This window comes from Helianthus annuus, chromosome 3 (genome assembly GCF_002127325.2).
Source record: "Helianthus annuus cultivar XRQ/B chromosome 3, HanXRQr2.0-SUNRISE, whole genome shotgun sequence".
NCBI classification, from domain to species: domain Eukaryota; kingdom Viridiplantae; phylum Streptophyta; class Magnoliopsida; order Asterales; family Asteraceae; genus Helianthus; species Helianthus annuus.
This window is the reverse complement of record NC_035435.2, coordinates 6,393,037-6,417,613: the sequence shown is the minus strand read 5'-3', so window position 1 is coordinate 6,417,613 and position 24,577 is coordinate 6,393,037. Positions and strand designations below refer to the sequence as shown.

Genomic DNA, 24,577 nt, shown 5'->3' with positions numbered 1-24,577 from the left:
ACAATTAATAGTCACATATTCTTTAAACAAATCCATCACTTAAGAACGCCACCCTTAACTTTTCATACCATTTACGAGGGGGGTTTTTAAGCCATACAAAGACTTCATCAATTTACACACTTCAGAATCATTATTTTTTCAAAAGAATTACCCTCTAGTAGTTACATATAAAGTTCTTTAGAATAATTACCATACAAATAAAATATCATTCTCCAGTTCGGAGACGAGTGTATCCCGATGTGGTGAATTTCGCCAGTAGCCCATTTGAAGGATTCGTTGGCCGTTCGAAAAAAAAAATTAATATCAAGATGATACAAAGACAAACCATTCTCAGTAGCTAGGCACAAACTACAACGCACGATGACCATATTTACAACTAGAGAGAATGCCTCATCAAAATCAATCCAATTCATAAACAGTGGCGTTGAGATTTCCGACCGGGGTCCAAAACGTATATACCTAAAAAAATTATAAAACCGAGGGGTCGAAAACATATATACCTATTTTTAATATATTTTGCAACAAAATGTTTATATTGATAATTTACTATAAAACCATAATAAAGTATTCTTTTCGTATATTTTACTCCTACTTCACAAGAAAATTTAGCAGATATAAGAAAGAGTTAATTACTGTTTTCGTCCCTGTGGTTTGTCAAAAATCACTATTTCAGTCCATTAGTTTAAAAATTGCGATTTCAGTCCCATGTAGGTGCATTTTGATTTTTAATAGTATGATACAATGGCTAATGCATGAAATCCCACTTTTGATGCAAAATGATGAAAACTAAAGGTTGAAGGGACAACAAGAATCTCCACAATTGACTTATAAAAAAACATGCAAACGAAGCAAAATCAACAAGAATCGAGTCTAGGTTTCTTTCGAATGGATATCGAGCCTTTTAGATGATCCCTAAAGATTTTGATCTCGGAACAATCTCTTAGATCTTCAAGACTAATATATTGTTGTCTTACCATTCTAGAGAAATCACCCGCGGTGTCATGCACCCAAATATAAGGATGACATGTTTCGTCGTAGTAATATAAGAAGCTCCTCGCTCCACCAGCACTAGCACCAACTTTGTCGTCGCCACCACCACCACCACCGGGGACATAAGACTTGTAAATCTTCTTGCTTTTCAACCGCTTTGACGAACCAGGTTTAAGTGTATGAACTTTCTTTAATATCGACCCCACTCTTATTTGCAACTCTATGGACCTATCACTAAGGTTCCAAATCCTTGTACCGATGCCTGCAACTTGTGTATGATCACGACATCCATTGAAACACCTTGTGATCGCCAAAAGGTTGCAAGTTTGCATTTGGGTTCTATGAAAATATTTTGGTTTGTTCTTGTGTTTAGGGTTATGGGGGGATTTTTGAAATATGTTTAGGGATTTTGGCATGGTAAGTGGTAGGGTACAAGAACCATTAAAGGGTAGAGAAGATTGAAATTTGGCACTAAAATAGTGGGAAAAGTGGTGTCATTTGAAACTTTTTTAAAGCTTCATGATGAAGTGTTGTATGATGTTGCTTCCTCTTTCATCATTTTGATTCATACGAGTTTCCTCCATATTTACTTTCCTTTCAAGATTCATGATACTTTGTTTGGTGAAATAGCAATTTTTTTTAACTATGAGAATCCGTTATCAGAAAACTTACATCATCTATAAGTACTTTACTAAACCCGATTAGTTAAAATTGCAGCTTGTGCTGGTCATGTTTCCTTCAAGAGGTTATGATTGAAAACCAGTGGAAGCAAAATTCGAACTTATACCCTTAAAAAAATTAAGAATGCACTAGAAATGTTTAATTTTGGCATGGAATCAGATTTAGTGACAAAATCTTGACTATAACTCGTAGTAAAATGTGCAGTAGCGAAGCTTGAGATTTCCGACCGGGAGGTTGAAAACGTATATATATATAATTATTACTGAAATTGTCCACTATGTCACATCACATCGTGTGGTGTGGGTTTCCTCTAGTATACATATACACACACAAATTTAAGCAATGATTTAAACAAGCAAAAGTGAGGCATGACCACAACCTCGAGCCAAGCTGACTCTCGCTCAGACCGGCTCGTTTACAACCAACCCGATTTGGTTCAGCTTATTTATAAAGGAGACAATTTAAAGAAGTTGAAGCCGTGAGTATTTTAAAGACCAATATCCTCCACGGCAGCCTCCTTTATGGAATTAAGCTAACATGTTTTGAATATTCCAAAAGGGTTCTCAAAGTCTTGGATTTGAACAATACTAAGAGATATTTATTTAGAAAAAAGATATTTGTAATGTGTGAAACATCTTTTTGGATTTATTCAAAAATAGATATTCGAAATAGTAGATAAGGCATCCATGGTTAAGGCTATAAATGTAGACTTTTAGTCCCTTGTAATATTACCATCCTTTATTTACCAAAATGACTCACCTAAACAGCCTTTGGTTATGGTGGTTGGCCATACTTGTGATCACCATTTCAGTAGTGATGTTGGGTATTTTATGGTCCAAGTTAAAACCATTGAGCTCATCATCACCATTACCACCGGGCCCTCGTTCCTTGCCGGTTGTCGGATACCTTCCATTTCTTGGTCCCGACTTGCACAAACAGTTCACCAACATGGCTAACACCTACGGTCCCATTTTCAAGTTCCACATGGGAAGCAAGCTTCACGTTGTGATAAACACGTCAGAGTTAACAAAGGTTGTGACTCGTGACCAAGATCACACCTTTGCTAACCGTAACCTGACAATTGCGGCCTCCATAATAACATACGGAGGCCAAGATATAGTATTTTCCAACAACTCTCATTGGCGTAAACTTCGTAAGATATTTGTCCATGAGGCACTAAGCAACAAGAATCTTGCAGCATGTAGTTATTTCCGAAGCAATGAAGTTAGGAAAACCATTAAGAATGTTTTCGGTAAATTGGGCACGTCTATCGACATTAGACAGGTTTCTTTCTTCGTTGTAGTTGTTAGCCAAGTTTATTATCTATTATAACTAGTAATTGTACCTGCCGCGCGTTGCGGCGGCGTCAAAACATACAATAACTCGAATTTATTCCGTCGAAAAAAAACGTATTATATTTGACCTGACTTGTTTCCAAACAAAATTTACATCAAAACGTAGATCAACTGAAAACGTACATAAAAATAGGTATGAAAACGTATTATATTTGACTCTAGTCGTTTAAAAAAAAGATGATGTTGAAACTTAAACCAACTTGAATTTATACCTACACGTACATAAAAATAAGCACATAAGAACATAGTTTTTTTAAGTTAAAGAATGAAAGTACAGGGAATAAACTTAAAACTTTAAAAACTCAAGATAGTTAAATGACATTTTACAAATTTTAAAAATTAAAAGAGTTGTAAATATCAATATTGAAAGTTGAGAGAAAATTAAAAAGTGTGAATACCAATTCACACCTTCTAATATATATTAGTTTTATTAATAATGACATAACAATTTTTAGTTGAGCGTAGATGTATATGAGACTTACAAATTGCTAATAGCAAAAATAAAAAGAATAAATCAGGGATCGAACACCTGATGTCTATTTTATTACTAATACGCTCAACCAATATAGCAGACTCTCATTTTGTTTGCTTTTTCGCCAAAGTTTTATATATAAAAAAGAAGAGGTGGCTGTGAGTAGAAAGCTACCAACCTTTAGTTTTAATATATATTAAATATACTAAATTAGTGCATTATTCTTATTTGTAAAACTATGTGTAACTTGGCAAGAAAGAAGAAAACAAAAGCAACACGTGCACTTTAATTATGTGTAAAATTCAAACAAAATCTAGAAAAGATGAAAGAAAAAAACAAACAAAAGTAAAAGGATTAAAGTGTAAAAGTCAAAAGTAGGGACCAAATATGTAAATAGCACCGACATTCATCTTTAATATGTAGATAATTATTTGATATATCATTTTTTTAAATTTATTTGTTAGTTATTATTAGAGGCCGGTTATTGTACAACATGCCTTATCGTACGACGCGTACGAGATTGTCTTACAACATGCGAAAATTTCTTTACAACATGCGATTTCCCTTTTTCTTCATTTTTTTTGTACATGCGATTTTACTTCTTTTTGTACATGCGATTTCCCCTATTTTAATGTACATGCGATTTTATTCTTTTTTTATTTTGTACATGCGATTTCAATATTTTACTGTACATGCGATTTTATTTTTTTAAAACATAACGTGCGATTTGTCATCGCGTACGCAGCGTACGTTAAGGCATATTGTACGATATACTTTTTCGTTATTATTATGTATCTAGTTTATTATCTATTATAACTATTGTATTCAGTTTAGATTTATTTGTTAATACAATTATTACTATTATTATTATTATTATTATTATTATTATTATTTTAAATAGAGTTAACTGCCCTTTTCGTCCCTGTGGTTTGTTCACTTTTGCCATTTCAAACCAATTTTCGAAAATGTATCAGTTTCCTCTCCTCCCTGACATACTGGAAACGCGTCACTTCGGTCCAAAAATTAAAACTCAGTTAAGTCAGATGGGTTAAATGAAAGGTATTATTGTCAATTCATATATCTTTTACTTTCACCTTATTTTATGAATTGACAACAATACCCTTCATTCAACCCTTCTGACTTAACTGGGTTTAAATTTTTGGACTGAAGTGACACGTTTCCAGTATATTAGGGAGGAAACTAGTGCATTTTTTAAAATTGGCCTGAATAGGCAAAAGTGAACAAACCACAGGGACGAAAATAAAAGTTAACTCTAAATAGAGTTGACGAAAATGGCAGTTAAGTCTTTTAAATATTATGATAGTTATTATTGTATCTCTAGTTTGAATTTGAACATTAGGATATTTATTGACTTTTTAATATTATCTTTAGTTGGTTAGCTTTACCATTATCCTTTTCATTGTAATCTTTCTATATAAAGAGATCTGACTTTTAGTTATTTAGTACAAGGAAAATACTAGTCACTAAATCTGGATCTTAAAAAGACAGGTTTCTTTCTTGACGGAGTCGAACGTCCTAACAAGCATGATACTGGGGAATACATCTACCGTTGGGAGTCGCCATCTTGGTGAAGAGTTGCATATCGTTTCTACGAACATTAGTGAGATTTTCGGACGACCAAACATGTCTGATTTCTTCCCTAAACTTGCATGGTTTGATTTACAAGGAGTTGAGCGGGACATGAAGAAGCAACTTAAAATGATGGATGAAATAATCGAAAGCATGATTGAACAACGAACCAAACTAAACTCCAAAATGTCACATGATGAAGTTTGTGATCATGAAGAAAAGAAAGATTTTTCACAAATCTTGTTAGAACTTAAGAACCAAGAAGATGGATCACCACTTGACATAACCCACATAAAGGCACTTCTCCTGGTAAGCAAACTTTATGTATATATAATATAGAGTAGGGCTGGCTCAATGTTTTTGGTGGCGTAAAGCAAAATAAAATTTTGAGACACTTTTCCATATCAAGTGCTTAACTATTAAGGTATAAACTAACGTTTAACAACATCAACAGAATCAAGTGTTTAACTATTAGCAAATTAGGGGCATAAATTATCACTCAAAATCAATAGTTTTAACGACGATTACCTTCAAGCAAAACCAACTAATAGAATAGCAAGCAAATTAGGCAAAACTAGGATAACTAAGTTTGACTTTTGGGCCTACAAGCAAACACAACTACCACCTTCTTTTGTTTGCTTTCCCTTTCATGTAGTTAACCCAAAACAATCAGCACAAGCCCAAATATATCAAATATATATATATGAAAAAAAATCCAAGATGAGAGGCCCTAAAAGTTGGTGGCCCTAAGCTAATGTCTCATTTAGATTGCACTTCAGCCGGCACTGATATAGAGGCCGGTTAACGTTCAAAATCCCTTAACGTACGTCGCGTATGCGACTCAGTATCAACATGCGAAATTAGGTTTATAACGTGTGACTTTCATTTCTATATATACATGCAACTTTCATTCTATACATATATGTATATGTACATGCGAGTTTATACATATACATGTACATACGAAATTGACTTTTATGTAAAAGAAACATCGAATATTAATTATTCAAACTATGATCTACTAATTAATTGATAATAATTCATACTGACAATGTGACTAATGTCACTACTGATTTTCACTTTCTTTGGTAAGGACAATCATTCTAACTAAAAAGTAACGTCATTTGTCCCTAATGAACACTTGATTGATCTTTATCACAATCAGAATTTTGTAGACTGTTTTGAAGCGACATAAATGAAAATTAAGGGCATACAGAGTTACTCACATTGCAAGTATGGGCTATCATCGTCTAATGGGCCACAATGTTAAATTATTAAAATCCAATACGTCTTTAAGGAATTATAATATCACGATAATACAACCGCTAACTCGTTTTACATAATTTAAGTTTTGTCTTGCATCTAATGTTTAACTTATTGTGTATCAGGACGTTATGATTGTAGGAGCAGAAACGACGGCAACACTAATAGAATGGGTAATGACGGAGATTATGAAAAATCTTGATGTAATGAAAAGGGTTCAAGAAGAATTAGAAGAAATTGTAGGACTAAACAACATCGTGGAAGAATACCATCTTCAAAAACTTCAATATCTAGATGCAACGATTAAGGAAACACTTCGGTTGCACCCTATACTCCCCTTCCTAATGCCACGGTCACCTAGCAAGGATTGCACGGTAGGGGGGTATACAGTGCCGAAGGATAGTACTGTCCTTCTAAATGTATGGTCAATCCATCAAGATCCTCGACACTGGGACAACCCCTTAGAGTTCAATCCTGATAGGTTCTTGACTTACCATGAGGCAAAAAAATCATATAATGGAAATAATTTGAACTTCTTCCCATTTGGTTCTGGGAGAAGATTGTGTCCAGGTTTACCATTGGCCGAGAAAATGTTGCTGTTCATCTTGGCTTCTCTCTTACATTCTTTGACTGGAGTTTGCCCAAGGGCGAAGAGCATGACCTTTCTGAAAAATTTGGTATTACACTCACGAAATTAAAACCGCTCATTGCCATACCATCTCAAAGGTTGTCTAATGTGAGCCTCTACATGTAATCACAAACAACTTTATCAAGCTTTTTGATGGGTCCTATAGGACCTTTTAGTGTTCTTGCAAACTTGCGCTAAACATATTTTAGTGAAGCAACATTTGTGGTTAACACTTTCCATTGCTATTACACACTTGACACTTATCATGCAGGTTTTCACTTTCCTGGTGGATAATTTTATTATATTCGTGTGCGTCCATAAACTGTTATTTTAGAATATTGATGAACGAACATTAATGAACATGAAAACGTTCATTTTCTTAATGAATAAACACGAACAAGAAAATCTATCCGTTTATTTAAAATGAAGGAACACGCACATGCTCCATTCATATTCGTTCGGTTCGTTTCCACGCCTAATTGTAACCTACGTAACTTTATAGGGGAAAAGCATAACCCAAACTGACCCATGTACCCATAATAAATGGGTTTAAAAAGAAACAAATTACTTTAGAAATGAATGAATGAGAAGACAAAATGTTGTCATCAATATGTTTATCCATGGTAGAATTATTGCTAAATTGGGTTTAAAACGATTAGTCTTCATGGGTGGAGATAAAATAGGAAGTTTATTTCGCTAGGAAGGATAGGAAGCAATCATAACCGTCCAATTGCACAATCTACAGTCTAGATCAAAATCAAATTAAAAACTGTCATTTAAACACGCTCTCCGGGGTTTCAGGGGTATTATCGTCAAATTCCCAAATAACCGCCGTTGAATATACACAGAAATCCTTCGAAAAATAGTGCATTACGTTTTACACTTCCATTGAACGATCAAACACATACAGAAATTTGAGAAAATCATACTCCATTGAAGTTCATAGCGTCGTCGAGAGATAATTTGAAGGTTTACATTCGAGTTACTCAAAAGAAATCCGTCTCTGAAAACCCTAAATCATCAAAGAATCAAAAAAACATCATCTGCAGAAGAGAACATAGATGAACAAGAAAATATTAGCCGAAAATCAACAAGGAACTAGAAAACGAAAAGATATTTCAGACAATGGTAATTTTATCTATTTTTGCTCTTTAACTGAATTCAAGTTACGTTTTATGAAGTACAGTAGACCTAATATATCATATGCGTTCCGAAAAATAGTTAATGAGTTATATCTTCCCCTATCTTAACATTTTTGTTAGTAGAGACTACATTGCGTTTTATGTTAAAACTATGATCTAAGATGCTAATGCTTCTTATGGGATTTATATATTGTGAATTAATGCGTTTTACCTTAATAAAGTTGCAGAAACAAAGAGATTATTATTATGATAATTGTAATCGAATTTTAGAACATTGCGTTTTATCTTTGAATTTGCTGAGATACATGTGTTGTTAACTATTGCTTGTTAAATAATATGATGTAAATTATCGCGTTTTATCTTAAACTAGTGAATTACTGCTTTTTATCTTTATAGTGTTAGCTAATTCGATTTATCATAAATTTGTTAATTGACATTGTTAACTAATGCGTTTTATAATAATTTATCATAAAAAAACAAAATGAGATTATGTAATGTTAATTTGCTGTGTTAAATAATATGATTTAAAGTATTGCGTTTTATCTAAAACCTGGGAATCACTGCTTTTTATCTTTATAGTGTTAGCTAATGCGTTTTATCATAAATTTGTTAATTGACATTGTTTCATTATTCTATTTAAAGTTAAAAAACAAGAGGAAAAACAAAAAAGGAGAAGAAAGAAAGTGGTGATCGAATCATCAGAAGAGACCGTTTCTGATTCCAATGATAAAAAATCTAGTCGAGCTATTGTTCTGCATACTTCCGAAGAACAAGTAAATTCAGGTAACATAAAACGCATTTAACAAATTTCGTGAAAAAAAAATATATGTTTTTAACACAATTCAATGTATCAGATGATGATTTTGTTGATCCACAACCAAGAGTTAACCCGACAAAAAATCAAAAGAAGGAAAAGGCAGAATCAAAACCAAAGAGATCACTGAGGAAAGATAAAACAAAAGAACAACCAGAACAACAACCATATTACGATTACGACGGAAAAAAAATCAACATAAGATGTGCAGTCAATAATCTAAAAGATTATATTGAAGGTTTGTCAAAAGAGCAAAGGAATGTTGTTAAAGAAATAGGGTTTGAGAGCATACTAAAATTCAATCTGCATTCAGTTCCACGCAAATTCGGATATTGGCTGGTAGAAAACTTTGATGCTGAAAATGATGAGATAAATACCGGAGATGAAAAGATTAAGATCACAGCTGAATTTATCCAAAAGGTACTTCAAATACCAAATGGAAAAACAGAGATTGAGGAAAAATTGAGACCAAAAGACACTGATCTTATAATTAAATTCTGGCGCGGTCAGCAAAGATATCTTGAAGAGAATGTATGCGCACAACTTGATTAGTTATTTAAAATCAAGAAATGAGCTTGGAAGATTGTTCAAACTAAATTTCTTGGTTATATTTTTTACAATCGTGGCGGAGGCAATGCAAAGTAGTAATGTTAATCAAAGATTCTTGCCATCAATGAAAAGTGACAAAAAAACCCAGGATTTTAATTGGTGTGAATATATTCTGACCGTTTTAAGGCGTACAAGAAGACAATGGCCTGGAAATGAGAAGCTCTTCAATGGACCTATTGCATTGTTAGCGGTATGAAATCTGATCTTTCACTATTGCTACATATTTGCTGAATGCTTGTTTAGACTGCTTGTTTATATTCTTTGTTTGTTTAAAACTATATTTATAAAACGCAATGTATATTATAAAACACAATGATCTTTCATTTTTGTTTCTTTATATTCTTTGTTTGTTAAAACTTCTTTTCTAGTGTAAAACGCAATGTTTTTGTAAAACGCAATATATTTAAAGTTACAAAACATTAGTTTTGTAAGTTGTTTACAATGATTTATATTTTAAAACGCAACAAAATTTGAATTGATTATATTTCTAAAACCCAATGATTCATACAGATGCTATATGCTTACAAAAAACAAGGATTTGACGATGCTGAAAACACTGAAGAGTTCTCTCTTGATAAAATTGACTCTACAACATTACAAGAATTTGAAGGTGAATTGGAAATTGCTGCGCAAAATGAGGGGAGATGTCTTGTAATGGATAAAAAGAAAAAAGTCAGAAAGAATAAACAAAAAAAGAAAGATGAAAAGGATGAATTTTATGTTTATCCAACTGAATCCGAGAATGAAAACGAAGAAATTTTTGAAAATGAATCTGAAGAAAATGATGAAGACGATGCTGAAGAACAACCAATCACATTACTTAAAGCTGCAACAGACTGGATTGATCAAGAGAATCAAGAAAATGTTCAAAACAGCCCAATTAAAACCAATGAAACTGAGAAAACACAAACAGAAAGTGGAGGATCATGGGGGCAATTCTTCATTAAACCATCAATAGGAAATAAAGATAAAATGTGGGTAGACAGTCAAAGCCGACTGCGTAATTTCATGCCATCACAAAATCAAAGTGAAGGTCTTTCTGACATTCATTCAACAAAAAGTGGCGATGAAAATATGAAGAACATTGAAGATAAAAAATCACATGAAGAATATCTTGTGACTGTTTTGGATGATCATTTAAAAGGATTTGAAGAAATTTTCGAAAACATCCAATCACGCATAGATGAGATTGTCGAAGAATATCCAAACAGTGAAGCTTTTCATAACAAAGTAAACGAATGGGTGTCATTGATGGAAAAATTAAACCATCAAGCAAAAAAGCACAAGAAAGTTAATATTGATTCAACTATGATGGAAACACCATCAAGATTTCTAAATTTGAGCCAAAATGAAGACAATGAAAATCAAATCATTTCAACTCCATTGATTATAAAACGCAATGATGATGATGATGATGCAAAACGCAATGAGGATAACACAGCTGTAGTCTAGTCCTCCAATCCAGAAAAAATCAGTAACAATGACCCTGCATCTATTCTGCAAACACACATTGAAACACCTTCAATGGAACAATCATCATTTAGCGAAGAAACTCCATCATTAATGTTGGAGATGATTAAAAAGACAGATGAAGAAGAAAAAAAATCAAATCAAAAGAAAATTCAGGATAATGAGGTACCATCCTTTGATTTGAAAATTTCTCAGTTGTCTTCAAATGTTGATGAAAATGAAGTTGAAGTTGATGCTACTCCTCACGCTGCACAAACCGAAATTCAAGCGGAATCTGAAAATAGATCAATCGAAAAAGATGTTCAAATTACTGGAATACAAACAATGTTTGATAGAATTGAAGAACAGGATAATACTGAAAAGCAAATCAGTGATCTAATTCAAAACACATCATTCCTCAACCCACAAGAAGATCCGTATAAAACACCTGCAAAATCAGTTCATCAAGAACAACCAACAACAGATATAAGCAAAACAGAAGAAATAATCACAAGGATGGTACGACATGATTGAGAGAAAAATGTACCAGAAGTATTTTGTTCACCGTACTATCTACGACAAGTAGCAATGAAGGAAGCAAGAACGGCACACGAAAACAACATATCGGGATATGCTTTCCATGCAGAAGGAGAAATGATGTAAAAATTCATTTATATACAATAAAACAAAAAAACAAAAATAAAAAAATTATAATTTAATTATTAACTTTTTTTTTGCAGGGATACTCTTTTTGAAATTAAAGATCATGTATTTCTATATAGATATGTTGTTGAAACAATGAGGCCAGGATTGGAAATCACCGGAGAAGTAATCAATTGTTGGTCATATATTTTGAATGAAGAAGAAAAAAGAAGATCAAAAGACAACAAAACTCCAAGATTTTTCTGTACTATTCGAATGCTGGTATGATATATAAAACTCAATTTTTCTGTATTCGTATAATGAAGTATTTTGAAGTTTGATTGAATGAAGTTTTATAAAACGCAATTGCAGTTTTATTTCTTTAATAAAATGCAATGCTTACTTTGTTTGAATGAAGTTTTATAAAACGCAGCTGTATTTGTTATTACCTTCATAAAACGCAGCTGTATGTTTTATTAACTTCATAAAACACAATAATATGTTAATTTGATTAATTTTATGCAGGCTTTTCCTTTGAATGATAAGGAAGAAACAAATAAAGAAAAGATGATAGAAGCATTCACAATGAACATAGAAAAAATTCTTCAAGGTGCAAAGCTAAAAAGCATAAAGGATTTTAAAATTATCCTTGTCCCGATTCTCTATATACAACATTTCTTTGTGATCTCCTTCAATCTTGAAGAGAAACAAATATTCATCATTGACAACAGTGCCAAAAAAGAAACAAATAAAGCTAAATATGGGGATGTGCCTGAAAATACAGTAAGTATTCTTACTTATGCTTTTAAAACACAAATATAAACCACCTAATCTTTTTGTTTTGTTTTTTTTTCTGTAGAGGAATGCTTTGGCAGCTTACCTTAAATCTGTTGGACATGAAAAAGCAGATGATATAAAGGGAATAACCCCTGTTAGAATGCAGATGAAATGGAGGACACAATATAATGGCATTGACTATGGTATATTCACTATGCGTCATATGGAATGTTATCATGGAGAACCGGTCGAAAAATGGGATTGTGGGTTTAACGTGGAGTATGAAGAACCTGCAAGGGGTAAAAACAAAAAACCAGTCAACAAGCAGACCGCACAACTTGAAGATTTAAGAAGAAAGTTCATCGCGAAGATATTATTGCACGAAATCAACGAACAAAGAGATTATGTAATTGAGGACTCAAAGAAGTTTCGAGACCTCAGTGCGAAACTTAAAAAACAATCCTATGACACTAGTTTAGATAGGATTAAATACAGGCTTTCTCTTGCTGGTTTACTTTGATTTTGAAATGCTACTTATTATAAAACGCAATGTTTTTTCACTTAGCATGTTTTTAATATAACTCATTATTTTCTTGATCTTGCTAGTTACTTTGATTTAGAAATGCTACTTATTATAAAACGCAATATTTTTTCATATAACGCAATATTTTGATGATATTTTTAAAATGCACTTATTTGTTTGTTATTTTAAAACGAAATATGTATCCTTTAAAATTATTTAAACATTATTTTGAAAAAAATTTATAAAATATATATACAATTTATAAAACGCAACATTTTAATAGTATGCTATAACTCAACATTGTCAATTTTAATTTTAATATGTTTTGAATATAAAACGCAATGTTTTTTCTAATTATTCATTTCCAAACATATAACGCAATATAATTCATAACTCAATGCAATTTTTTTAAAATTTTTATAACACAAAAAACAAATTAAAAACATAATTACAATAAGGACAATAATAAAAATAATATATTATAATCTTCTAAAACGAAATGTTATAAAAAAATAAAATAATATACAATATATGAATATTGTATGATAGAAATTGATACATTTGATTAGACCAAAAGCCTTAAAAAGCCTTTTGGATTCCTGATACCAAATACTGTGTATGATTGAACATTCAATTCAAAAAAAAAAATAATAATCATTTTTATTATTAAAACAGTTGATTCAAATTCCTCTACCAACATATAAGAACAGAAACCCTAAACTATTTTCACATTGCTCTCATCATACACCAAAAATACACCAAATACCCAACACACACAAACCCTAAAATGGCTAATCCACAACTATCAGTTTGGTGGGTTAAAAGAGGCAATTTCGTTCTTCAATTCCTTGATGGGAAAAAAATAAAATACCATTCCGTTGCTTCTGTTCTTCATAACTGCAATGAAAATGTTTTGAAAAGAATGAACGAAATAGGTATACCACCTTCTTGTTACACAAATCAAACAGCCGCACTGTTCAGAATTCTACACAAGAGATATGGTGATCCGAATCAAACTGCAACTGAAGATGCCCAGGTTACATCTTGGGAGTTCATTGAGGAAACTTTCAAAGTTTCAGTGACTTGGGACGATGGTGAAGTGGAGATGTATGACCCAAAGGACATATCTACCAGTGAGGATCTAAACTTTTTGAATCAGTTATCTGAAATACCAATCATCAACAACTCTGGTAGCAAATTTGCAGAGAAGCTCCAAAACGCAGTAGTCTCACAGGTTGAACTTTGGGTTGAATCTGAAAGTGATGAGGAAATCCCTGATGGAAGCTTAGGGTTCTCATCCGATGAAGAAACAAACTTTGATCCATGAAGCTGATCATGCTTGTAATTTTTCTTTAATTTTGTGGTTTGAAAACATCATGTTTGTGGGTTTAAAAACTATCATCATCTATATAACGCAATGTTTATTATATCCAATTGCATTTCTTGTTTAATTTTATGTATGAACTGTATGATAATAAAACGCAATAATCAACAAATACCATTTAAAGTATATTGTATTGTTCTATGTATATAACGGAATAACCAAAAAAAGATGATAAGTGATTTGGAAATCCCTGATGGAAGCTTAGGGTTCTCATCATTTCTTGTTTAATTTGATATATGATCTGTGTTACAATAAAAAGCAATAATAAAAAAAACAATTTAAAATATATTGTTCTATGTATAAAACGCAAGGTTTATGATAACCACTTGCATTTCTTGTTATGATTGTTCTATGTATAAAACGCAATAACAATATATTGTTGTTATCATAAAACGCAATTAAACAAAACAAACTGATATTTATGAAGGATATTTCAAAACGTAGTAACAAAAAGAGATGAAACCTATACATCATAAAACGCAATGACAATTTTTTTTTACTTATTGATTTCTGATATTGACAGAATTTGTATACATAATTACATTGCATTGCTAGAACCTATAGCATTAGAAGAAACCTTATCTTTACATGTTCGACTGTTATGTCCTTTTCCACCACATACACGGCACGATTTCTGGATCTTTGATGATTTCTGAATTGCAATCTCACGATTAGACTTGATCCTTTTTTGTACACCGCATCCTTTGGTCCTTACTTTGATCGGGACACGAATCATAGAATCTGATTTTTCTATGTTCCCTCCAATATCAGCAAATCTTTCTTTGCGACTAGGAGGCAGCGCAGCAACCATAACCTCATCCGCTTTATCAATATAACTTTTAATATGATCCCTGTAACGACACAGTTCATCTAAATCGCCAACCAGCCTATTAACAACATACTCATTTGCAACAACGATTTCTCTATAAACTTTATCAATTTCACTATTCCTACCAATTTCATCAAATCGAATATTGGAATGATTTGATCCCACTGAAACAACATCTCTCATCCATCTTCTATGAACATATCTTCTAGGAAACTCACTTATATCCTCATACCGTAATACGTAAAATATATGGCGGCACAATATACCAAATTGTTCAAACCGTTTGCAAGAACAACTTATACTTAAACCATCTTCTTCTTTGTTGTATTGCACCTGTAAATAAGATTAAAAAGTTATATAAAATTAGTGAAATGTAATATAAAACGCAATGAATAATAAATATAATACAGATATAACCATATGACCATATAATGTTAAAACGCAATAAAACATGAAAAATAAAACGCAATAGATATTTAAACAATATAAATTTAAAAAAATACCTTGAAAAAAGAAGTGCATGGCTGTCTGAAATCCTTTATTTCAAAATATTGAACATCACCCATAGTATCAACAGACTTTGACGTACACTTTGTAATAGCAGCATCAATTTCAATCTGAATATCCTTAAAAATTGTTTGGGTATATATTTCTGATGCTTGTTTCTCCAATACAAAGTCACTCCAGGGTTTACACTCAATATACCTTGTATCATGATCATTCCTCCTATGCTCATGCCTTTGAATATCCATTGCAGTCTCAAAATGAGTGAAAAAATTCAACAAGTGCACATCTTGGATTGCAAATCTGACCAAAGAAGTAATTCTCGCTTTCACATCTTGACGTAGTACGCATAAGCCCAGCCAAATCCTCTCCATGGTAATAAGCAGGAATCCAATCAAATCGAAGATCGTACATGTCTTTTAACCACTCATGATTTTCCAATCCAAAAGTAGACATTATTGAATGCCACTCAGTTTCAAAATCTTCTGGAATAATAGTATCATTCCAAACAACATGAGTCATTCTTGTATTAAAATCAGTGTTTGCTGACAAAACAGGACCAACCTGAATAAAAAGTTATAAAATCATTAAACATAAAACGCAATAATTTAAAAACCAATATATTGAAAATGATAAACATAATGCATTGATTGTAAAACGCAATTGTTTTGTAATTCTATTGATAATAATGTTAGAGGATCTTATTGTATAATACATAAAACGCAATAATAAAACAATTATAAAATTGCAGTTTGTTATATCATAAAACGCAGTTAATACCTTTGTCTTCAATTTCTCCCATATATGCCACATACATAACCTATGCCTACTTCTTGGAAGTACATCCTTAATAGCTCTCTTCATTGCAGCATCTTGATCAGTAACAACAACTTTAGGCTCACTTCCAAAAGCATTAACAAAGCATCTTAAAAGCCATCTATACGAATCTGCAGTCTTCGAACCAAGTAATGCACCACCAAATGTGACATTCCTAAAATGATTATCAATACCAGTAAATGGTACAAAAACCAAATCATACCTGAATAAAAAACAAATTAAAAAAGCATTAGAAAAATTAGAAAAGGATATATAACGCAATAGAATATATAACGCAATAAATCAAAAAAACTTACTTGTTTGATTTATAAGTAGCATCAAAACCAAATATGTCACCAAACACTGTATAATTTTTTTTTTGATTGCTCATCAGCCCAGAAAAGTCCTTTCAATCTTCTATCTTCACCAATAACATAATCACATGTGAAACCAGGACAACATTCTTTCTTCCTAATAAGACGCCTAACTACCATTTCTGCATCATACTCTCCGATGTAAAGATTCAAATCCCTTCTATAATTCTTACAATCAACTTTACTAGCTCCAACTTCACCAAAACCACCATACATTGTTTTCATAATATTGAATGCTTTAACAGATCCAATATTGATTGCAGACAATCCAGATATAAAACTTTCTTTTACATAATCGATACTTCTGGCAGCCGGCAAGAAATGAATATCTTCATCTTCAACAAAGATATGATTATGTTCTTCTTCAAAGTAGTAGATTTTAAACATATTATTGTTCTCTAATATTAGTTTCACATGAGCATTGCATCCAACTCTTTTTGAACCTCTATTACGTCTAACAATCTTTTTACTATTCTCAACTGAACCAGAATCTATTTCTTTGCTAACATGAAATCCTTCTTTTGAACAGACAATATATCTTATTTTTACTAAACCACCAACATGTTTCCAAGAGGTATTTTTTTCTTGCAGAAAAACCTGCAGCAAGTGCATATCTCTGATAAAATGCAAATGCCTCATCAAATGACTTAAAAAGCATTCCAACAGCAGGTGTAATAGATCCACTGACTTTAGGTTTGAAAAACTTTCTTCCACTGTTTATGCATACACGTTCCTCCCACTTGGAAATGTTATCTGAAACAATTAAAAAGACTATAAAACGCAATACCTCTTACAGAATAATGTTTTTATTGATAAAACTAAAAATATGTTAATAAAAATTTAAAAATACAAAACTTTAAAGTTTATAAAAGCATAAAAAGCAATACATTCAGTAAAACGCATCATGTGATCTGAAACACTTTACAAAAAATCATAAAACGCAATACAACCTATATAATAATGTATTTACTGTTAAATCTCAAAATATGTTAATAATAATTTAGAAATACAGACCTTTAAGGTTTGTATATGAACTATTATCAAATAAATAATAAAACGCAATACATTCAGTAAAACGCATCCAATGATGAACAAACAAAAATTGTACAACAATAACAGTTATAGCTTTATATAGCTTTATATTACATAAATCTTAAACTACAAGTTTGTATGCATATAAGTTAATTAATATCATAAAACGCAACTCTTAACTAAAACGCAATAAAATGATGAAGAAACAAAACAAACAAATTATGTTAAATTATACAACAATAGCAATTAAACTTATGAAATATCAAATATTAATTACAGAAACACGAATTATAAAACGTAAAACAATGAAATTTGGACAAAAATAACAAAAAATAACTCAAAATTGAAGCTAAACATACCAGCAGAGTCTGACGAAGACATTGAAGTTATCGAATTGACAAACGAAAGAAGATTAATGTTTGAAAAGAGGTGAATTTGCGATCGATGGCGATTTAGGTTAATGGAATCTTCAATTCTGTTATGAGAGTGATGAACTATGAAAAGAAGTAACAGAATCTATAAATTAGAACGAAGATATGATAATGTAAAAAGACGAAAAAGCCCCCGCGTTCAAAAATTTTAAAAAAAGATGAACGGCTGAGATTGCTTCCTATCCTTCCTAGCGAAAATTAACTTCCTATTTGATCTTTACCCTAGTCTTCATAACACCTTTTAATCGTATGATTGTGGTTTTCAATTTGAATCAATAACGTCCCTGTGGTTGTCAACTAACGGTTAACCAACGAATTTTGTTAACAAGGACGTTATTGACCCAAATCGACAACCACGACGACGGGAATGGTCAATTTTGGCACTCAGGGATTGTATGTGCGATCAAGAGACAACCATAGAAAATAAAATTGTACTTCAAGTATTACAAAAAATTGTTCAAAATTTTAAGCAACAAAACTAGTTACATGAGATCTAGTTAGTTAAAAGATTTGTTCTTGATGAACAAGCATGAAAAGAAAAATCTTTTTTCCGCACATATAACTGTTCGTGTACGTTCATTTATGTGGTTAAAGTTGACTGAACAAACACAAACATGCCCTGTTCGTGTCCGATTTGGTTATTTTACATGCTTAATAGTACTCAATTAACTTCACACTTGACAGGGAACCCAAACTGACCCATCTAACTATAAATGGGTTAAAAAGAAATACCAATGCATTACATACAACTTGCTTATTATGAATAGATAACCTATGCTATATAACTATATTTATCACACGAGTGACAAAATCATAAGCCGTTGTATTCGCATCAAATGCCACTATTATTAACCTAAACTGCCAGATTAAAAAATAAACGGTTTCGATCAATTCTGAGCCGAAGCAGCAGGGTTACTACTAGAAAATGGTGGTAAACCCGCACCCCCACCAGCACGCGCACCGTTTAGATTGGGTTGTTCTTCGGTAGCGTGCTGAACGAATTCTTCGGGTGACATGTGGGACCCATGACAAGCACAAACGATACGGATTTCAGTCCCACTGTATTTATATGTAACACCTGAAATTGTTTTCCCATTTGGGCCCGGGCCTGTTGTGGAAACCCATGGTAGATTTGGGGAGGACCCACTTCCTCCAAATTTAAGTTCTGCAGCTATACCGGGCCTTATAGCAGGGTATTCTTGAGGAAATCTTTCGGGCTGTGACTGGTCAATTACGTTTGTACCCTTCATGTCGACTTCTGTATGCATAGATGGCCCGTCTTCTTTCGCCCTTTTATTGTCACCCTTTGCCCTATCAAACGGCTTCGGTGTGTTTACAGGTGTCACACCTATAATAATTTTGAAATATATGACAAGAAAATGTTAAAAATTAAAAATAAAGAATTCTGATTATATGACAAAAATAAAAGAGTAAAATGCCATTTTCGTTCTTGAGGTTTGGCCAGTTTTGCGACTTCCGTCCAAAGGTTTGTTTTTCCGCATCGGGATGCAAAAGGTTTAAAATATTGCCATTTTCATCCGGCTCGTTAACTCCATCCATTGTTCTCTGTTAAGTCAACGGTATTTCCGTCTTTTTTGTTAACTTAAAGGGCAATTCGGTCTTTTTCACTTTATGTACTAACATTTCAAATACCCTTACTAAATAAAAGCCGAGTCCCCTGACTTTAAGTTAACAAAATAGACGAAAATAACCCTGACTTAACAGAGAAAAATGGATGGAGTTAACGAGCCGGATGAAAATGACAAGATTTCAAACCTTTTGGATCCAGATGCGGAAAAACAAACCTTTGGAAGAAAGTCGCAAAACTGGCCAAACCTCAGGGACGAAAATGGCATTTTACTCAAAATAAAAATCAAAGCTGAAAGTAATAATTGTTAAAAAATTAGAAACAAGAGCTTCAGATTTACCTGCTGGAGTTACAGTCGCCACCTGGACCGGAGTGTAACCAAACATCAATGGCAAGTTTGCAGGAATCACAGGCTGTTGACTTCCCGGAATAGAGTTTGACTCTTTGACCGATAACGAGTAAGGCAAATTCATAACATTTGCGGATTGACCCGGAAATACTCCACCATGTGACACAACATGCCCAACTTTAAGCTCTTTTTCCGATGAAATAGTAAACGCCCTTTGACTCTGCAAGTCAACACCAGTTGACTCAGATCTTTTTGACACATCACCAGCTTCAGAATCTGCCACATCCTCGTTTTCAGCGGCTGACGCGTCATCCGCGGTTATCGAGACATGCGGGGTCCGTGGTTTGATGTGCAACGTAGCAAGATAGTTGTCTCTTTCATGTCGTTTTTGATTATTAATTTCATCAAACATGTTTTTACGTTTGTTACCTGTCTCCGTATTAGACGGTCCCTTTGAAAGATCATATACGATATTTTCCTCTGGTTTTGACTGTTGAATTCTCTGAGAGACGATAGTTGACTCTTCTTTATGATTAGAACCATCTAGAAAGTTCTTGAAATCATCGATTAGTTTGCTACCCCTATTATCAGCTTCCTCCACCCGAACGTCTGAACCAATGACGGTTTTACCTTTTGAGGCGGCAGATGGTCTGCCGCATGGTAGGGATAAGCTGAGATCGAGCCGTTTATCATCCTCCATCTTGGATCTCAAATGACGGTTTTACCCTTTGATTTCTGCTGTAAGTTACGGAAGCAAATTAACATATGGAACAGTTAAAGGCTACTAAAATTAATATAAGAGTAAACTTCCGTTTTGCTCCCTGTGGTTTGGTCACTTTAACGGTTTTGCTCCAAACCTTTAAAAATAGCCATTTTAGTCCCTGATGTTTCGGTTTTTTTGCTAGTTTGCTCCCCGCCTCTAACTCCATCCAAATTGTTTGTTTTTCCATTTTGCTCCCCGCAGGGAGCAAATTGGCAACAAAACCAAAATATCAGGGAGTAAAATGGCTATTTTTAAAGGTTTGGGGCAAAACCGTTAAAGTGACCAAACCACAGGGAGCGAAACGGAAGTTTACTCTTAATATAATTTTTTTCTTTTTTCTGATACTTTAGATTAAAATTTAAATAATCATCTAGTTGTGCAAGTGCAACCATAGAACAAATACTCCCAAACACTTGAAATCATACTAATTTAAGACTTTCTTAAAGTGGAAATAAAATATTATTTAGTCGATAGAAAACAATAATAAGCTTGGAAATGATCGAATCGAATTAGGAAAGTGCAAATTCTTTAACAAGCATAAGTCATCCACTGATAGAAAGCACACTTACAGACAAAGTACAAATTCTGCGGTAAGTTAAGGATGCAAATTAATATATAGAACAGTTAAATGCTACTAAAGTCAATATAAAATTTTTCTTTTTTCTGTTACTTACTTTTGGATTAGAATTTGAAAATAACCATCTAGTTGTGCAACCAATGAACATAAATTCCAAACATCTCGAATCACACTAATTTCAGAGTTTCTTAAAGTGGAAATTAACTATTGTTTAGTCAATTAAAAACTAAAATAAGCCAGAAAAACGATGGAATAGAATTAAGAAAGTGAAAATACTTCAACAAGCATAACAAGAAATATTAAAAAAAATGATTACTGCAGTAATTTATGGATGCAAATTAGCAAATAGTACAGTTAAATGCAACTAAATCAAATAAATAATACTTTTTCATACAATCAATCGTACCCAGTAAATCCCACAAATAGCAACGCTATTGGTAGGGTCTGGGGAGGGTGAGATGTAGGCACATCTTACCTCTATCCCTAAGGATAGAGAGGCTGCTTCCAGAGAGACCCTCGACACCAAAGGCATATAGTAGAAAAGCGAGAAACTACACATATCTTTAAAAAGAGCAATACTAAATAACAAAAGAAGTGGTGGATAGGTAACATATATGAAAAATACAATCAATGCAAAATCCGCCTAGACCATAAAGAAACGCTGAACATCTGCCTTAATCCTACATCTCCATAGACCCCTGACCATGTCCTCAGAGAGGTGTAACTCTAGCAAATCTTTCCTAATCCGCTCATCCTAAGTCAACTTGAGCCCACCTTGACTCCTCATCCCTTCCACAGTTAAGCCTTCTACTGCTCTAACTAGTGCTGTCAATTGCCTTCTCTTCACATGCCTAAACCATCTCAATCTTCCCTCCTTTATCTTATCTGAAATAATAGCTACTCCTAACCTTTCCCTAAAATCCTCATTTCTTATCCAGTCTAACCTTGTATGCCCACACATCCACCTTAACATTCTCATTTCTGCTACCTCCATCTTGCGCGCTTGTGCTTTCTTAATTGACCAACAGTCTGTCCCATACAACATAGCAGGTCTAATCGCAACCCTATAAAATTTCCCCTTTAATTTAGTTGGGAACCTTTTGTCGCACAAAACCCCAGTGGCTGCTCTCCACCTACACCAACCGGCCTAGATGCGATGTGCTACATCATATCTCCTCATCCCTTTGTACAAACGATCCTAAATACTTGAACTTAGTAACCTGCGGAACCCCTTGACCGCCAATAGTAATTTGAGTGTCGTCGCCATCGCCAGCACCACTGAAATTACAATAAAGGTACTCAGTCTTGGAGCGACTAATTCTTAAACCTTTTCCATCTAAAGCCGCTTGCCACTCCTCTAACCTCGCATTCAGGCTCTGTTTAGTCTCTACCACTAACACAATATCATCTGCAAAAAGCATACACCATGGAATTGTCTCTTGAATCGACCTAGACAGCTCGTCCAACACTATCGTGAAAAGAAACGGACTCAATGCATACCCTTGGTGAAGTCCTACCTCAACATGGAAGAAATCGGTATCCCCTACAGGCGCACGAACACTAGTTTCAGATCTAACATATAAATTTTACTAACTTCAGGGTTTCTTAAAGTGGAAAAAATTACTATTCATTCGATTAAAAACTAAAAATAAGGCAGAAAAACAATGGAATCGAATTAAGAAAGTACAAATTCCTCAACAAGCATAAGAATTATGATTAAAATATTAATTTCTACAATAAGTTATGGATACAATTTAGCAAATAGAACAGTTAAATTCTTACTAAAATGGTAAAATCAAATTAAAAAAAAAAAAAAAACTTTTTCATTCATTTTTAGCAAGTGATCTAGTAATAGTTGCACAACTACAAGAAAGCAAATCCAAACACCTCAAATCATATCCATTTCAGAGTTTCTTAAAGCGGAAAAAGATTACTATTTAGTCAATTAAAAGCAATAATTATCCGAAAACGATGGAATCAACTTAAGAAAGTGAAAATTCCTCAACAAGCATAATAGTAAAAAAATTAAAATAATAATTTCTTCAATAAATTATGGATGGATACAATTTAACACACAGTGATATAACAACAGAACAGTTAATTTCTGCAAATAATACTTTTTCATTCAATTATAGCAGGTGATCTAGTTATACACAACTACAAAACAGCAAATCCAAGCCCTAGATAACATCAATTACAAAATTTCTAAAAACTGGAAAATTAAAACAAGTAAAAACTAGTGAAACTAGCTATAAATTAGGAAACCGAAACTTCGATCTAACTTCAAATCGAAAATTGAAAACGGATTAGTATCGGATTAACTTAATTGAGCAATAATAAACGGTTTTGATTGGAAAACATTGAAGAGTGAAGTGATGAAGTTGAAGATTTACCGGAATTTATTGTTGGAGGATGAAAGTTGAAACCCTAGATGATGATGAAGGAGGATGATGCCAATTGGGAAGGTAGTTGTTGGTGAAGATTGATTTGTTGCAAATTTTAAATCCTAGGTTAGGTAGGGGGCATAGCTTTTCTTTCTTTTTTTTTTTTTTTAATAAAATGAAAGTTCAACGAACTGTTTCACGTGGTTTGTGTCATTTTGACAGTTTAGTCCAAATGTTTTATTTTTAACATCTGGATCCAAAAAGATTTCATCGTTGTCATTTTGGTCTAACTGACTTAACTCCATCCATATTTCTCAGTTAGTTAAGGGGTATTTTTGTCATTTTGTCTATTGTTTTTATTAAATGTTTATTTTTTTTAAGTTTATACCCTTTTTCAGTCTCTCTCTCCTCCCTCTGTCTTTATACCCTATTTCTTTCAAAAAAAAAAAAAAAAAATCTAGTACAAAACCATCACAACTATCCATCTCCACTTTCTAAAACACAACCACCACACCACTGCCACCCATCTCCGTTTCACCGTCACCCACCATTATCACCATCGCACCACTGCCACCCATCTCCACCCCTCTGAAAAACAACCACCCATATCC

The 24,577-nt window shown here is 33.0% G+C and overlaps 4 protein-coding genes and 1 pseudogene across 6 annotated transcripts; 1 reads left to right on the top strand and 4 right to left on the bottom strand.

The window, feature by feature from the left end:
- Positions 1–650: 650 nt before the first annotated feature.
- LOC118490117 lies at positions 651–1,449 on the bottom strand. Its single transcript, XM_035987339.1, has one exon. The coding sequence runs from the start codon at positions 1,404–1,406 to the stop codon at positions 855–857; it is 552 nt and encodes a 183-aa protein (XP_035843232.1). The 5' UTR covers positions 1,407–1,449; the 3' UTR covers positions 651–854.
- Positions 1,450–2,421: 972 nt separating this feature from the next.
- LOC118490360 lies at positions 2,422–7,168 on the top strand (annotated as a pseudogene).
- A 7,689-nt stretch (positions 7,169–14,857) lies between these two features.
- On the bottom strand, positions 14,858–15,900 carry LOC110931145 (protein FAR1-RELATED SEQUENCE 2-like). The gene is made up of 2 exons (XM_022174550.2): positions 15,652–15,900; positions 14,858–15,481 (listed from the first exon to the last, which is right to left on the bottom strand). Exons 1-2 carry the CDS (start codon positions 15,898–15,900, stop codon positions 14,858–14,860), a joined length of 873 nt encoding a protein of 290 aa, XP_022030242.2.
- On the bottom strand, positions 15,871–17,079 carry LOC110927498 (protein FAR1-RELATED SEQUENCE 5-like). Its single transcript, XM_022171092.2, has 3 exons — positions 16,786–17,079; positions 16,433–16,691; positions 15,871–16,216 (listed from the first exon to the last, which is right to left on the bottom strand). Exons 1-3 carry the CDS (start codon positions 16,857–16,859, stop codon positions 15,908–15,910), a joined length of 642 nt encoding a protein of 213 aa, XP_022026784.1. The 5' UTR covers positions 16,860–17,079; the 3' UTR covers positions 15,871–15,907.
- A 1,825-nt stretch (positions 17,080–18,904) lies between these two features.
- Positions 18,905–24,111, bottom strand: LOC110928537 (ninja-family protein mc410). Of its 3 annotated transcripts, XM_022171548.2 has the most exons (4): positions 23,976–24,090; positions 23,100–23,125; positions 20,234–20,977; positions 18,905–19,653 (listed from the first exon to the last, which is right to left on the bottom strand). In XM_022171548.2, the coding sequence occupies exons 3-4, from the start codon at positions 20,940–20,942 to the stop codon at positions 19,193–19,195; spliced, it is 1,170 nt and encodes a 389-aa protein (XP_022027240.1). In that variant the 5' UTR covers positions 20,943–20,977; positions 23,100–23,125; positions 23,976–24,090; the 3' UTR covers positions 18,905–19,192. The 3 variants fall into 3 exon arrangements, with proteins under 3 accessions (XP_022027240.1, XP_022027236.1, XP_022027237.1); XM_022171544.2 differs by lacking the exon at positions 23,100–23,125 and having other exon boundaries at positions 20,234–20,980; positions 23,976–24,111; XM_022171545.2 differs by lacking the exon at positions 23,100–23,125 and having other exon boundaries at positions 23,976–24,109.
- Between the last annotated feature and the right edge of the window lie 466 nt (positions 24,112–24,577).